Source organism: Thalia democratica, chromosome 5, assembly GCF_965202585.1.
Source record: "Thalia democratica chromosome 5, ktThaDemo2.hap1.1, whole genome shotgun sequence".
NCBI lineage: Eukaryota > Metazoa > Chordata > Thaliacea > Salpida > Salpidae > Thalia > Thalia democratica.
The window spans coordinates 16,838,568-16,856,501 of NC_139169.1; the positions used below are offsets into that span (position 1 = coordinate 16,838,568).

General features: G+C 25.1%; 1 protein-coding gene across 1 annotated transcript; it reads right to left on the reverse strand.

Annotated features, from left to right (window-relative positions):
- Positions 1-3,679: 3,679 nt before the first annotated feature.
- On the reverse strand, positions 3,680-4,465 carry LOC145836290 (E3 ubiquitin-protein ligase DTX3L-like). The gene has a single exon (XM_082944107.1). The coding sequence runs from the start codon at positions 4,463-4,465 to the stop codon at positions 3,680-3,682; it is 786 nt and encodes a 261-aa protein (XP_082800233.1).
- Positions 4,466-17,934: the final 13,469 nt, after the last annotated feature.

Sequence of the window (17,934 nt, forward strand, 5' to 3'; positions counted from 1 at the left end):
ATACTTAAAACTATAATATTCTTACTGAAGGTTATTTAGAGATATAGTATATTAGTATTTAAGTTAACTTAAAACTTTATTTAATGAAAATTTATGTTCTTAATAAAAATTTGTAAACTTTTTTTTTGATTTTGTTGATCTAAGTTTCAAAATTTTAAAAACTGCTTTTCAATTTTCTAAGTTACAACAACTTTTTAATTTCCTTTTTTAGTTAAACTTTCATAAAAGTAAATGCCAAACTCAAGTAAAAGTATATTGCATTAAGTCATGATATTTCTTAAAAAAAACAAGACATTTACTGTTTATGGCAATAGTATTAAGACTTTAAAGGTTTTTATGATCGTATGCTTCTGTTTAGCGTTTTGACTGGTAATCTTTACAACTGCGTATTGGTAGAAGTATTTATTTTAATATTACTCAATGTTTAGTTTATTAAGAAACTCGAAAAAATGTAGTAATGGGGTTATATATTATAACTAGTTATACAAGATGTTTATTAGTAATAAAAAGAATATCAAGTTAAATTTAATTGTATATATTGTATGAAAAAAAATACTTTATAGATAGTTTTTAAAGTAATCCTCGTCTTTAAACTTAAAATAAATTTTGATATGAAATTAAAACTCATGAAACAAATTCACAAAAAGTAGCATTATCTTCCACTATTAGTAAACACAATTGTAAAATTAATACACCTCTTCCTATTAATGAAGAAGCATTTAACATTTAATGTTTATTTATCCATAGCAGTAATTTTTTTGTTTTGATAAATATATGTACTTTAAGTACATTAAGTAAAATATATTTTCAAAAGTCTTTAAGTATCACTAGTTATGATCAACAGTAAAAGTAATTTATCTATGTTTAGTTGTCAAAAAAAAACTTTTTAAAAAATTATCAGTAAAATATTTTATGATTATTTTAGTTTTTTAGTTAACAAGTTATAATTATAAAACAAAAATTTTTTTTTGTTAAATATTTTTTATTTCAAGTAAGTTTAATTTAGTTTTAAACATACAATTTACTATAAACAGACTTTAAAGCTAGAACTTCTTTGATACACTTGTGATTTATTTTTTAATGTTTAAAGCATAAATTGATAAAACTTGAAATATTTTTATCTATAGTCATACAGGCAACAAAATTAAAAAGAAATTTAAATTTGATGAAAAACGGACAATTGAGAAATGTTTTTGTCAATAACTTTTAGTGTGTTTTTGAACATTTTGAACGTCAATTCTACTTTTAGCATCGTAACCATTGTTTTTACTGCTTTGACTTGTGATGTAAACTACTTTAACTTCTAAATATATAAAAAAATTAAAGATTATTGTACTTTTTTAAATTCTTTATATTTATCCATAATACTAACTAACTTCCTCTTATGCTTTTTTGTGATATATAATTAGTAAAGGAAGCTGTACTACTAATTTTTTTGACTTTAAAATAGTTAAATAATTCAAAGTTTGACAAATTCAAAAATGAAGACATGTAAAAATATCCGAAAACTGTAGCTTAAAGGGCTTATATAAAAATAACAAACTAAAAACATACACGTTTTATTAAATTATATTTAATCATAACTAAAAAAAGTTCTAAACACAAACGGTGAACTGCAATGAAAACAACTCAGGTATTCAGCAACATCCATTTAGTATGACTAAGTTTTACAGCAGATCTGCAGGTAAAAGTATAAAATTAACTAAAACACTTTTTTATGTAGATAGACATAAAATTAGTAGCAAATAGTAGAAGTTAGTAACTAGAAGTCATAATAACTATTTAGAATCTATTATTTTTTTTTTATATTAGGATAAACTTTAGTTAAATTAAATAATTATAGAAAAACCTAATAATCAATAATGAATTTACCACACGACCATCACAACAGTATTTTAGACAACCTACGACCGCTTTCGTCCTCATTAGGTTCTATTTATTACTAATACTATATGGTCGTCAAGGTAAAGTTCGTTATTTATTACTGATAGCACAAAGCATCTCAACTTTGTCGATGGTGGCCGTAATAAACATAGGTCAAAAAATTTTACCAAAAACATAAAGTTAAAAAACACATTAAAAAAACATAAAACAAAATTAGAAGATAAAACAAAAGTTGTCAAAGAATTCCTCAAGCTAGTAAAAACACATTTATTATGGGATAAAATTTTGTAATACTTTGTGATATAATTAAAAACAAATTGGCTAAACTTCTATTCATTTGATTTTTATTGAATTCGAGTCGAAAAACGAAGTTCTGTTAACACCATTTCTATCCAACTATGTATAAAATTAAGGAGGTTTGTGTTTAAATTTGAAAAACTTACTCATTTATTAATTTTTTATCATCTAACTATTTTAAGAAAACATATAATTTTAAAAAAAACTATTTGTAGTTTAATTTTCGAATACCTGTTTAAAATTAATTTTTTATGATAAGTAAATCTGTTCACCCAAATCAAGTACAAAAATTAGAGTTGTTAAAAAAAAGTTATGTGAAACAAGCAGTACATTAGAAAAGACCGGGTAATCTTGGCTGTAGTAGATGTTAAATAAGCAAGGCTTAAACAATAATGAAAAAAAGTGTTTCACAACTAGTTGAAATGTTATAAAAATACACATTACAAGATAAATATTAATTTATTTGTTAAATAAGTTTTTATAACCTTTTTAAATATTACTCTTGTATATTAGTACTCTTTAAATGTTACTAGTTTTAAATACAATTAAAGCCAACCATTTCAAAAACCGATGTTATAAATATAAACAAGTTACTTGATTAATTGTAAATTATAAAATGTGTTTAATAGTAAAATACAAGCTTACATATGTATGATAAAAACAGTTATTCCTTATATTTAGGAAAAATTACTTGTTTTATATGATTAATATTTACAAATTATTTACAACAGAAATAATTATTATTTTTTTTATAAATGATAACAGATGTTACTTAGAGTATTTAATGTTTTTTTTAAATGATAAAAAACTTGTATGTCAAACAAGATATTATTTGAAACCTATTCCCAAAAACTGGTTAACTACACCTCTTTAATTTAAAAACATCTTTTAAAATAAATATACACAAATAGTTTTTTATATGAAACAAATCACTAATCTAAAATTTTTGTGCATTAATTTTTTCTATTCACAGTTCAATAGGTATTTCGAAAATGCATATAATTAACTTGGCTAATAGAATGAAATTAAACATAAAATTTAAGTTTTCATAGTAATTTTTTAGTTGTAATGATGTTATATATTAGTCAAAGCAAACTACAAGCTACATACAAAATTATATACACTTTTAATGAAAAGTTTATTAAGCCCATTATGAAAAATTTAAACAGAATTGTATGTAAAAGACGCTTAAAATATTTATCTAAAAAGTAAGCTGCAAAACTTTCGACTTATAATAAACAGAGTGTATAAATAAATATAAATTTAAAGGAATAGAGAACAGAAGAAAATTAAGATTTTTGCATACTTTAATATGCTTACTATGAAATCGATTTTTTTTCAAATTAAATTAAATTATTAAAAAACCTACAACATTAAAAATTATTTATAAAACAGACTGTTAAATAAATCTAACCGACCATTGTCATAAAAATAAAATATTAAAATAGTTCTTACAAAGATGGCAATACAAAAATTATATCACTGGTTAATTTTAAATTTAATAAATTCCCATTGCTTTCATATCTTCAACAACTCGGGTCAAGTATGTAGAATCTGGATACCCGAACTCGCCATCAGGAAAAGGATCTGTTTTATGATAAATGTCATTCCAGGTTATTCTATTATCTTCATTGTAATGTAAACTTCTTCCTACAGTAAACGTCCTCTTCATCTTCCAGGCTTCTTTGAACAGTTCGAGGACACGGTTTCCTTCCGGATTGTCTGGTAAGTAAGCCTTCCACGCCACACCGCTATACCAAACACCAGCTTTCTGGTGTCTACTGTCTTGGTAACCTCCGTTCATTTCATAACGAATCTTTATCACTTCACAATCTTCATAACCAGCAAGTCCTTCATTGGTATCTGAAAACTTACCAATAAATTTCCAGGACATTCTTCCAGGAGGACAATTTCCTTCCATTTTTGGACCACAGACCCTACAGATTGGACAACGCTGCGAAACTTCACAAGCTTTCTGAATGCAATGAGTGTGAAACATGTGAACGCATCGAGTCATTCTACTCACTTCTTTTCCGTTGTTGTATTTTTCCATGCAAATATCGCAATCATCTTCACAATTAATTTGATCATTCGGAACTGGGACAAAAAATTCATCTAAATTCCCATTTTCACTTGTCTCATAATTGAACAAGAATTCTTCTCCTTGTTCAAGACAGCTATAATTTTCATTGATGTCAGTCCACTCATCATTACAAATTTCACTACGTGGAAAATTGACAATCGGATTAAAACTAACAAAACCTCGTCCAAATGTAAGCAACATTTTTGTACCCAAGCCTTGTTTAGACTTAATCACAGTTTTCTCTCTTTTTATGTTATTAGACTTTTTTATATGGTGAGTTTTTTTCACTAAGCTATTTTTTCCAGTGGAATTTCTTCTTTTCTTATGACCTTGGTACATTGTTGTATATTTGTTTTATTTTTCTATAAAATAGTTCAATTAAATATTAAAATTATATTGCTTTTTTTAATTTATATAATTGATTTCATATTTTTAATAGAATAGTTGTGCTATATTAAGCTTTAGTAAGTGCACAGTTTTGAAATTTTAGACTTATTTATCACAATTAAGATTAATTCATACAGACATTGTTCCTAAAATTTGTAATTTGGCACCAAGTTAAGCTTATAACTAGATGAAATAAAATAAATTATTACTTTATCTCAAACAGCATAACCTTAATGTTAGAATTGTTAATCGGATTTATATTCTAATTTAAAATACTTGACACGATGTGCCTTTAGAAAATAAAACAAAAGTATTAGTTTTTTTTTAACGTTTTTTTACATCTACAGACGTATTTGATATATTATTTTCAGATTGCTTGTTAACATACTATTAGTTTTTTTGAATAAATAACTTTAAAACATCAACATTGCTAAGTTATTTAATTATACTCCACTTTTTACTGAAAAGTATACTATCCTGTTTGCAAAAACATTAAATGCTTCAACTAAAAATTTCACTACTGGAAAACATTTTTAAAATAATAAAATAACAAAACTTAGTTTAGAAGTTATAAATTTAAAAGCATTTGTACTTACATATTGAATATAAAAACTCAATATTAGATTAGAAACAAAACAATTTATGATTCTACTTATAAAACAATATGTTCTTAAGTTTTTATGTATTTAAAATGAAAAATACTAATATTATGTCAATGTTATCAAATATTTTTGTTTAAATTAAAGCTACAAAAGTCAATGCTTGTATGATAGAAAATAACAATTTATTAATTTCCCATGACAAATCATTCTCAAGTTTTAAACCATATGAACAGACAAAATTTGACTTTTAGAAATTTTAAAGCATTTAAGTTTTGGTAATTTATTAGAAAAAAGATTTTGCATGGTTTTGATTAATTTAGTCAGACAGCTATGAACCCTATACATACTAGAAGCTATAAAGTAGCATTATATTTAAACTGTTTTTAAGATTTAGTTACTGGACTAACAATGAAAACCTTTTTTATTCAATTTAAATAACATTTCCAAGCAATAAACTATCAGCTTTTTATTAAATTGAAGTAAAAATTAATAATCAAATGCTCTGCAGAGTTACCAAACTGTCTATTAAAATCATTATAAACTATTTAATATGAGGTTTAGTTTCCTTTATTGGTTATATTTGATTCAGTCATTATAAAATTATCTTATCTAAAACATTTATAGGCAGACTTAGTGAAAATTCAGATACTAATTAAATTGTAATTTCTTTTTACAAGGATAAATAGCTTATTAAAAAACCTAGATAAAATGTTTAATAGCAACTTAAGAAGTTTCCTTTTACAGGTTTCAAAACAATATTGACCATTTAAAAAGCCTTACCATTAAAATTGAATAGGTAATTTTTGAACAAGTATATATATGTCAAATTATGCATGTACTTTCTTACTTATCTACATAAACTCACATTTAAAAATATTATATCTGCCTTTATAAAGATTAATTTTTGAAAAGTCATTATTTAAAAATTTTTAAGAAAAAAGTTTATAAAACAATGTAAGTAAGCTAATCGAAATACTAAACTATACAAATCATGCAGACTTTTAATATATAGTTCGGAAGTCTACTAATGTATAAACGTCTGGTATTAATTACAATTTCTAATCTAGTGAAACAATACATTTTCTAATCATATTTGTATTTGTTTCAAACTGACCATTGTTGTCATTTTCAATTGAAAAACGGCGACTTAAAAAAATCTAGTATAAATTTCTAGCTATTAAAGATTAAGAAGAATTTTTTTAAGTTAGAAAACTTTTTAAAAAATTTAATACTTTAATACAAATAGTATGACAAAGAAAAAAACTATTTTTTATGTTATAATAAAATAAGATATTGTAAATATTTGAAGTTGTATTATTCTCTTTATCAATAAAATGAGATCTTTAGCTGTTATTTTTTAATAGAAAAGTTTTACTAGTATATATGAGGTTTATTTCAAGATGTAAAACTTAAAAGACTCGAGTTTTAATTTATCAAATTAAATAACTTAATTATATATATATCTTTTTATTACTCTTCACTTCCAGCCTCTTAATATGCAGTGTAAGTCAGACCCAAAAATATATAGTTTAAGTTTAAAATTTCCCGTAAATTGTACTGGAGTTAAAAACAAAAAATATTAATATTCAAGCTTATCGGAATAATTTTTATTAAACTATACCTTATTCGTGTACATTAATTTTACTTAACATCAGTTTTAAATTCTAAGTCGTCGCTCCTAGAACTCTTAGCTACAACTGGTTTAATTTAGGGCTTTAAGTAAAAAAAAAAATATTTATACTGTATCAATATAACTTTATTATTACTTGTTTTAGTCTTAAATTATTTCTAAATATTAAAACTAAAAGTACTTATAAACCATTAGTGTTTTTCATGTTTCATCAAGGTCAAAATTACTAAAAAACAAAAACAACTGGTGCCAAAAAATGATTGAAGTACTATAACAAGCTGAAATACTGGAAAAGTCAGTCATAAAACAAATTACTGATTCTTTTTTTTTTTATTCTCTTTTTAGATCTAAAAATATTTAGTTAATTTAAAAGTTTACATATTCGTTAACTTAATTTTACCTTTCGCTTGCAACAGTTATACCTTAAAAAGGCCAGATGCCGTTTATAATAGAAACATGCTCGCAAGTGGCCATGCTTTTACCCTTGATAGGTCGCGTGTGGCCTGTTTGACTCAGTTTGCCGGTAAAGGGACATATAGATATTTCACTAATAAAACGGTTATTCTTGGAGAGTAAAATTTTATTTTAAATGTTGAAAGCAGAGTAAACTTTAAATAGTACATAGCAGTTGGGTCGCGTGGTCTTTTTGTTAGGGGGTGCTGCAGATTGGCGTTGTCAAAATAAAAATTCCCTAGTTTGAAACATTTAGATTAAAATCATAAAGGTAATGTGAAGAAATAGGAAGTTTTTCAGAAAATAAGTTAAAGATATTCGGTAAAATGAATAATAGATTAAATATAAAAATTTACTAAAAAATAACACATATCTAATACCTTTGTATATCGTCATCGTTTCACAACAACTATAGCTACTTTTATCTTTATTTATGTCCGTTAGGGTGCATCTGTTGCCCCCACATTGGAATATCGCTTAGTCTATTTTTTGTAGGTAGGAAATTACATAAATAGACAGCAAAAAAAATTAGCTCACTAGCTTTTACAAACGTCACACTATTTCTATTTTCTGAAAAAAACCCCCATGTAATTTGTGTGAAAACCAAAATTTCGATCTATTTTTTTTTTAACATATAGCAATCATCACAAAAACACATTATGCCCATTTGAAGAAAGTTTCACTGAAGTATTTTTAGATTTTCTGTACTGATTTGTCATTTTTCGGTATTTTTAAGTTTTTTGAAAGTACCAAGAAATTCCTCATAGAATCTTTCTTTAATTTGTTTGAAAACGCGTAGAGTTTGTTTTTGTGACAATTGCTACATGTAAAAAAACATTTAGCCAAAAACTCATAGGTCGAAATTTTAAGGTCCCATAAAATTTACATAGGCGTTGTTTTCGGAAAAATGTAAAAAGCGTGACGGTGGTAAAAGCTAGGAAACTAATTTTTTTGTGTTGAATATTTGTTTGACTTGCCACACACAAATAGTTAGACTAAGCTTTACTACCAAATTTTCATTTTTGAGGGGCAACAGACGCACCCTAATATCCTTGAAATTTTTTTATTTGTCCAATTATAAATTTACTAATTTAGTTTAATGACTTGTTTAACTAGTAATAAAAAAATATGCAAGTAACGTAAAAAACCAAGGTTACCCCAGCTCGAGTTGCTCCTGCTCGAGTTTTTCCTGTTCGAGTTTTCCCTGCTCAAGTTTTCCCTACTCAAATTGTTCCTGCTCGAGTTTTTCTTGCTCGAGTTTTTCCTGTTCGAGTTTTCCTGCTCAAGTTTTTCCTACTCTAGTTTTCCCTGCTTGAATTGCTCCTGGTCGTGTTTCCCCCTTCAAGTTTCTTCTGCTCGAGTTCAACTTGTCTTATTGTTCTCGCGTTGTAGTAAATTTTAAACAACAACTATGATTTAATTCACATGGTGCTTAAAGTTCATGCAGCTCCAAAATTCAACTTTTTAACATTTTTGTATTGACAACTTGTAAACATTTAAGATGTAGCTTACACAGTATGGGCTTGCAGCTCTAATTTCACGAGCATTTTGAACATCAAACATCAAAATTTTGAAAAAAAAAACTAATTCAGCAGTGAAATTAACGACGTTCATATAAACAATTGGCTTTATTTTTGTACAATTTCATGATAACATAACTTTCTTATTTTTTAACCAATAAAAAAAATGTTATATAATTTTAAAGTACAATTCCTCAGCTTTAAGATAAAGTTACTTTGACACAGTTTAAGGATGTACAGCTGAAAAAGAGGCCCATTTAAAGATGTGTGATTATAGGCTTCAACTGTAAAATCAAAAAAAAAAACTAGGACAATTTTTCACTTTTTAGGTGGAGCTACAGCTCCAGCGTTCCACCTTACGCGATGACCCTGGTATATAGTATATAAACAAAAACGTAGGTTTAGTATATAAACATAGAAAATTGATAAGTGTTAAGTCATGATTTAAAAAAAAAAAAAAGGTTATTTACTGTGGATGGCAGTTGTATTAAGATTTTGAGGGTATTTATGATCGTTTTGACTAGGTAATCTTTACAACTGCGTATTGGTAGACGTATTCATTTAAGTATTACTCAATGTTTACTTTATTAAAGAACTTGAAAAAATATAGTTATGTAACTATTTACCATAACTAGTTATAAAAAAATATTTGTAAGTAATAGAAAATTTTATCAAGTTAAATTTAATTTTATATATCGAATAAAAAAAAACTTTCTCAAATAACATTCAAACTAATTCTCGTCTTTAAAATTAATTGAGTAAACTTAAAAACCAATATGATATAAAAACTCTTATAATAAATTCACAGCAAGTAGCATTATCTTCCACAGTTGGTAAAAACAGTCGTAAAATAAGTACACCTCTTCCTATTAATGAAGAATCATTTAACATTTAATGTTTATTGATCGATACTAGTAATTTTTATGTTTTTATAAAAAAATGTATTTTAAGTCGATCAATAAAAGTATATTTTTAAAATTTTTTATATAACACTAGTTATTATCAACAGTATAACTAGTTTGAAAGTATATTGTCATATGACTTTGGTAAAACTAAAGTTTTTATACAATTAGGTTACATATATTTGTTTAGTTGTCAAAGAAAAAATTTAAAAAAAAATTAGGATTATGACTTTAAATGATTATTTTGGTATTAATTAACACGTTATAATTTAAAAACAAAAAAGTTATTTACTGAAATCACTATTTTTCAAGTAAATTTAATTTATCTTTAAATATACTAACTACTATAAATGTTAAAAGCAAAAATTGATAAATTAGAAAATATTTGAGTTTATAGTCATAGAGCCAACAAAAACAACTTTTATATTTGATGAAAAAAACGGACAATTGAGAAATGTTTTTGCCAACAATTTTTACTATAATTTTGAGCTTTTTGAACTTCTCTTCTATTTTTAGTATCGTAACCATTGTTTTTACTGCTTTGACTTGTGGTGTAAATTACTTTTACTTCTAAACATTAAAAAGATAAAATTTAAACGTTATTATATTTTTCATAAATCTTTTATATTTTATCTGAGTACTAACTAACTTCCTTTTATCTTTTGTTTTTGTAATATATAAATAGTTAAGAAAGCTCTACTACTGATTTTTTCAACTTAAAAATAATTAGATAATTCGTAATTTGGCAAACTAAGATATAAAGACATTTAAAAATATCTGAAAACAATAGTTTTAAGGGCTTTCATAAACATAACGAACTAAAATTACACATTTTATTAAGTTGTATTTGATTATATTTTAAAAAAGTTCTAAACACAAACGGTGAGCTGCAATAATAACAACTCAGGTGTTCAGTAACATCCATTTGGTACAACTAAGTGTTATAGCAGATGTACAGGTAAAAACATAGAATGATCTAAAACACTTTATGTATGTAGATAGACATATAACTAGTAGAAAATAGTAGAAGTTAGTAATTATAAGTCATAATTACTATACAGTATTTTTTACTAATTTTATTAAGTATTAGGATAAACTTTAGATAAATTAAATAATTATAGAAAAACCTAAAATTCAATTATGGATTTTACCACACGACCATCACAAAAGTATTTGAGACAACCTACGACCAGTTTCGTCATCATTAAGTTCTATTTATCACTAATACTATATGGTCGTCAAGGTAAAGTTGGTTATTTTTTACTGATAGCACAAAGCATCTCAACTTTGTCGATGGTGGGCATAAAAAACATTGGTCAAAAAAACTTAACAAAAACAAAAAGTTATAAAACTCATTTAAAAAATACAAAACAAAATTAGAAGATAAAAAAAAAGCTGTCAAAGAATTTTTCAAGCTAGTAAAAACATATTAATATAAGATAAAGGTTTGTAATACTTTGTGATATAATTGAAATTAAAATTGGCTAAACTTCTATTTATTTGATTTTTTTTTTAATTTAAGTAGAGAAACAAAGTTTTATTAACAGCATTTCTATCCAACTATGTATAACATTTCAAGAAAGCATATCATTTAAAAAATAATAATTTATATTAGCAAGTTTCTCCTCAAACCATTATTTTTAATGCATTGTATAACTCAGATAAATAGGTTCTACTATAAAGTACTTAATTATGTGTTACTGATAAAGATCTAAATTAATTTTCTTGTTAAAATTAAGCTTTTAAAAATATTTTTTGTGTTGAATATAGCATGTTAAAATTTAATCCAAACTTTAGTTAAGCGGGATACCGCACATATATTTAACAAAATTTTATTTTTTAATAAACTTTTTAACTTTTGAAAAGCATATTATTATAATTTACTATGTACATCAATGTCACTTCGAGCACTCAATCATTCTATATCTAGATTCAAGAGTAACATTTGCATTTATTAAAAAAATACCTCTAGAAAAATAAATATTTCCATCATACATAATATCCTTTACTTGTATTACAGCGACATTTCAAATATTCTTTATTTTATGTTTTAAAACTTATAAAAAATTGTTAGGTTACTTTACATAAGTTTAAGTGACATGTTAAATGTTATTTAAACATAAAAAATTGAAATTTAATCGCACAAAAAAAAAGTAGTTTTATATGTACTTAAAATTTTGATTCTATTATGATTTAAAACTATTATACTAACTTAACTAATATTTACTTTTGTAATATTTATAAGTTTAAAAATTCAGTGATATTGAACTTTACTTTGTAAAATTTTAAAGTAAGTGTTACTAAATGCTATTTTGTAAAACAAACTAAATTTGTGCCTGCCTTGTGCAACTCGACTTCAAAAAGCCTAAAGCCATTGCTGGTTTAACTCTACAACACCTGTCTAAAACTATTTCTGGTTTAAATTTATAATACATGTCTAAAACTATTTCTAGTTTAATTTTCCAATACCTGTCTAAAACTAATTTTTTAGAATAAGTAGATCTGTTTACCCAAATCAAGTACAAAAATTAGAGTTGTTGAAAAAAAGTTGCTATGCAAAACAAGCAGTACATTAGAAGAGACCGGGTAATCTTGGCTGTAGTAAGTGTTAAATAAGCAAGGCTTAAGCAATAATGAAATAAAAGGGTTTCACATTTAGTTGAATTGTTATAAAAATACACATTACAAGATAAAGTTTAATTTATTTTTTAAATAAGTTTTTATGAACTTTTTAAATACTACTCTTTCATATTAGTACTCTTTAAATGTTACTAGTTTTAAATACAATTAAAGCAAACCATTTCAAAAATTGATCATGTTATAAGTCTAAACAAGTTACATGATTGATTGTAAATAATAAAATCTGTTTAATAGTAATATACAAGCTTACATATGTATGATAAAAACAGTTCTTCCTTATATTTAGGAAAAATTACTTTTTTATATAATAAGTATTTACAAACTATTTACACCAGGATATTTATTATTTTTTTTTATAAATATTATCAGATGATACTTAGTATTTAATGTTTTTTTTAATTGAAAAATAAAACTTGTATGTCAAGCAAAGTATTGTTATTTGAAACTGGTTAACTACAATCTTTTAATTTTCAAACATCTTTTAAAATAAATTTACAGAAATAGTATTTTATATGAAACAAATCACTAAATTTAAAATTTTGTGCGATAATTTTTTGTCGTTCAATTAATAATTCAATTAGTTTAAGAAAATGCATATAATTTACTTGGCTAATAGAATGAAATTAAACATAAAATTTAAGTTTTCATAGTAATTTTTTAGTTGTAATGATGTTATATATTAGTCAAAGCAAACTACAAGCTACATACAAAATTATAAACACTTTTAATGTAAAGTTTATTGAGCCAATTATGAAATATTTTAACAGAATTGTACGTAGAAGACGCTGAAATAGTTATCTAAAAAGTAAGCTGCAAAAATTTTGACTACTAATAAACAGGCGGTTAAAATCAATTTAAATTTTAAAGAATAGAGAACAGACGGAAATTAAGATTTATGCTTACTGTAGAAAGGATTTTTTTTTCAAACTAAACTAAGTCATTAATAAATCTACAACATTCAAAACTATTTGTAAAACTGACAGTTAAATAAATCCAACGACTTATTGTTATAAAAAAGAAACTAATTAAAGAAAATAGTTCTTACAAACATGGCATATAAAAAGTATACCACTGGTTAACTTTGAATTTAATAAATTCCCATTGCTTTCATATCTTCAACAACTCGAGTCAAGTATGTAGAATCTGGATACCCGTACTGCGCATATGGAAAAGGACTTGTTTTGTGATGAATGTCGTTCCAAGTAATTCTGTTATCTTCATTGTAATGTAAACTTCTTCCTACAGTGAATGTCCTCTTTATCTTCCAGGCTTTTTTAAACAAGTCTAGGACACGGTTTCCTTCCGATTGTCTGGTAAGTAAGCGTTCCACGCCATACCGCTATACCAAACACCAGGGTTCTGGTGTCTACTGTCTTGGTAACCTCCGTTCATTTCATAAAGGATCTCAATCACCTTACAATCTTCATAACCGGCAAGCCTTTTATTCGTTCTCCTACGTCTCCTACGTCCATAGAGGTTGTCAACAACTTTCCATGACATTCTTTCAGGAGGACAACTTCCTTCCATTTTTGGACCACAGACCCTACAGATTGGACAACGCTGAGAAACTTCACAAGCTTTTTGAATGCAATGAGTGTGAAACATGTGAACGCATCGAGTCATTCTACTCACTTCTTTTCCATTATTGTACTTTTCCATGCAAATATCGCAATCATCTTTACAATTAATTTGATCATTTGGAACTGGGACAAAAAATTCATTTTAATTTCCATTTTCACTTGTCTCATAATTGAACAAGAATTCTTCTCCTTGTTCAAGTCGACTATAGGTTTCATTGATGTCAGTCCACTCATCATTACAAATTTCTTTACGTGGAAAATTGACCATTGGATTAAAATTAACAACACCTGGTCCAAATGTAAGCAACATTTTTGTACCCAAGCTTAGTTTAGACTTAATCACAGTTTTCTTTCTTTTTTTGTTTTTAGACTTTTTTTAAATAGAGTTTTTTTCACTGAACTATTTTTTCCAGTGGAATTCCTTTTTTTCTTATGACGTTGGTACATTGTTGTATATTTATCTTCTTTTTCTGTAAAATAGTTCAATTGAAAGTTAAGAATATATTGCTTTTTTTATTTATACATTTAGTTTTATGTTTTTTCTATATCAGTTTTACTATATATTTAGGGTTAATACGCACAGTTTTGAAATTTTAGACTTATTTATCACAATTAAGACCAATTTACAGCGACATTGTTACTAAAATTTGTAATATGGCACGAAGTTGAGCTTATAACTAAATGAAATAAAATAACTTATTAATCTATCTCCAACAACCTTAATGTTAGAATTGTTAAGTGGGTTTATATTCTAATTCAAAATACTTAACACTTTGTAGCTTTAGAAAATAATACAAAAGTTTTAGTTTTTGTTTTAACGTTTTTTTAGATCTACAGACGTATTTAATATATTATTTTCAGATTGCTTGTTAACATACTATTTTTTTTGAATAAATAACTTTAAAACATCAACACTGCTAAGTTACTTAATTATACTCCACTTTTTACTGAAAAGTATACTATCATGTTTGCAAAAAACGTTTAATGCTTCAACTAAATATTGCATTACTGGAAAATATTTTTAAAATAAGAAAAATAATAAAACTTAGTTTAGAAGTTATAAATTTAAAAGCATTTGTACTTACATATTGAATATAAAAACTCAATATTAAATTAAAAAAAAAAAACAATTTTTGAATCTACTTATAAAACAATATGTTCTAAAGTTTTTTAGTATTTAAAATGAAAAAAACTAACATTATGTTAATATTGTCAAATTTTTACTTAAATTAAAGATACAAAAATCAATGATTGTTTAAAAGTACTTCACAAGTTTATTAATTCCCCATGACATATCATTCTCAAGTTTTAAACCATATGAACAGACAAAATTTGGCTTTTAGAAATTTTAAAGCATTTTAGTTTTTGTAATTTATTAGAAAAAAGATTTTGCATAATTTTGATTAATTTAGTCAGACAGCTATGAACCCTTTACATACTATAAGTTATAAATCAGCATTATATTTAAACTGTTTTTAAGATTTAGTTACTGGACTAAAAATGAAAATCTTTTTTTTTCAATTCAAATAACATTTCCAAGCAATAAACTTTCAGCTTTTTTACTATATTGAAAAAAAAAATAATAATCAAGTGCTCTGCATTGCTTACCAAACTGTCTATTATAATCATTATAAACTACTTTAAAAGAAATATGAGGACTAGTTATCTCATTTAATTATCTTTATTGGTTTCATTTGATTTAGTCACTATTAAATTAACTTATTTAAAACATTTATCAGCAGACCAAATGGAAATTCAGGTACTAATTAGATTGTACTTTCTTTTTACAATGAGAATCAGCTTCCAAAATATCTTAGATAAAATGCTTAATAGCAACTAATTTTAAAAGTTAAAATCAATAATGACCATTTAAAAGACTTTACTAGAAAAAATAAAAAGGTAATTTTTGAACAAGTATATAAGTGTTAAACTATTCATGTATTTTCTTACTTGTCTACATAAACTTTCATTTTTAAAAGTTATGTCAACATGTATTAAGGTTATTTTTAGAAAAGTCATTATTTAAAATATTTTAAGACAATAATTAATAAAACAATATAAGAAAGCTAATCGAAATACTGAACAATACAATTCATGCAGACTTTTTACATAAAGTTTGGAAGTCTACTAATGTATAAACGTCTGGTTTTAGTTACAATTTGTAATTGAGTCAAACAATACATTTTAATATCATATTTATATTTGTTTCAAACTGGCCATTGTTGTCATGTTTAATTAAAAAAAGGCGACTCAAAAATAAACTAGTACAATTTCTAGCTGTTAAAAGCCTATTTAAAGTTTGAGGAAACTAATTTAGTTAGATAAGCTAGTTAAAAAGTTTTTTCTAAAAAGTTAGAAAACTTTAAAAAAAATTTAACACTACAATACAAATAGTATGACAAAGAAAAACACTATTTTTATGTTAAAATAAAATAAGATATTATAAATATTTGAAGTTGTATTATTCTCTTTATCAATAAGTTAAGATCTTTAGCTGTTATTTTTTAATACAAAAGTTTTACTAATATATAAATTAGGTTTATTTCAAGATTTAAAACTCAAAAAACTCGAGTTTTAGTTTATTAAGTTAAAAACTTAATTATATATATATATATATATCTTTTATTGCTCTTCATTTCCAGCCTCTTAATATGCAGTGTTAGTCGGACCCAAAAATATATAGTTTAAGTTTAAAATCTCCCGTAAATTGTACTGGAGTTAAAAACAAAAAATATTAATATTCAAGCTTATCGGAATAATGTTTATTAAACTATACATTATTTATGTAAATTAATTTTACTTAACATCAGTTTTAAATTCTAAGCCGTCGCTCCTAGAACTCTTAGCTACAACTGGTTTAATTTAATGCCTTAAGTACAAAAAATATTTATACTGTGTCAATATAACTTTATTATTACTGGTTTAAGTCTTAAAATAGTTCTAAATACTAAAAACTAAAATTACTTATAAACCATTAGTGTTTTTCATGTTTCATCAAGGTCAAAATTATTAAAAAACAAAAACAACTGGTGCCAAAAAATGATTGAAGTACTATAACAAGCTGAAATACTGGAAAAGTCAGTCATAAAACGTATTAATGATTCTTTTTTATTTAATTGTCATTTTAGATCTAAAAATATTTAGTTAATTTAAAAGTTTACATATTCGTTGACTTAATTTTACCTTTCGCTTGCAACAGTTATACCTTAAAAAGGCCAGATGCCGCTTATAATAGAAACATGCTCGCAAGTGACCATGCTTTTACCCTTAATAGGTCGCGTGTGGCCTGTTTGACCCAGTTTGCCGGTAAAGGGATATATAAATATTTAACTAATAAAACGGTTATTCTTAGAGAGTTAAATTTTATTTTAAAGGTTGAAAGCAGAGTAAACTTTAAATAGTACATAGCAGTTGGGTCGCGTGGTCTTTTTGTTAGGGGGTGCGGCAGATTGGCGTTGTCAAAATAAAAATTCCCTATTTTGAAACATTTAGATTAAAATCAAAAAAGTAATATGAAGAAATAGGAAGTTTTTCAGAAAATAAGTTAAAGATAAATGGAAAAAAAATAAGAGATTAAATATAAAAATTTACAAAAAAAAAACACATATCTCATACCTTTGTATATCGTCATCCTTTCACAACAACTATAGCTACTTTTATCTTTATTTATTTCCGTTAGGGTGCTTCTGTTGCCCCCACATTGGAATATCGCTTAGTCTATTTTTTGTAGGTAGGAAATTACATAAATAGACAGCAAAAAAAAATTAGCTCACTAGCTTTTACCAACGTCACACTTTTTCTATTTTCTGAAAACAACCCCCATGTAATTTGTGCGAAACCTAAAACTTCGACCTAATTTTTTTTAACATATAGCAATCATCACAAAAACACATTATGCCCATTTGAAGAAAGTTTCACTGAAGTATTTTTAAATTTTCTGTACTGATTTGTCATTT

Coding starts and splice junctions, on each gene's coding strand:
- LOC145836290 (XM_082944107.1), bottom strand. CDS start 4,465: ATGTTGCTTACATTTGGACGAGGTTTTGTTAGTTTTAATCCGATTGTC.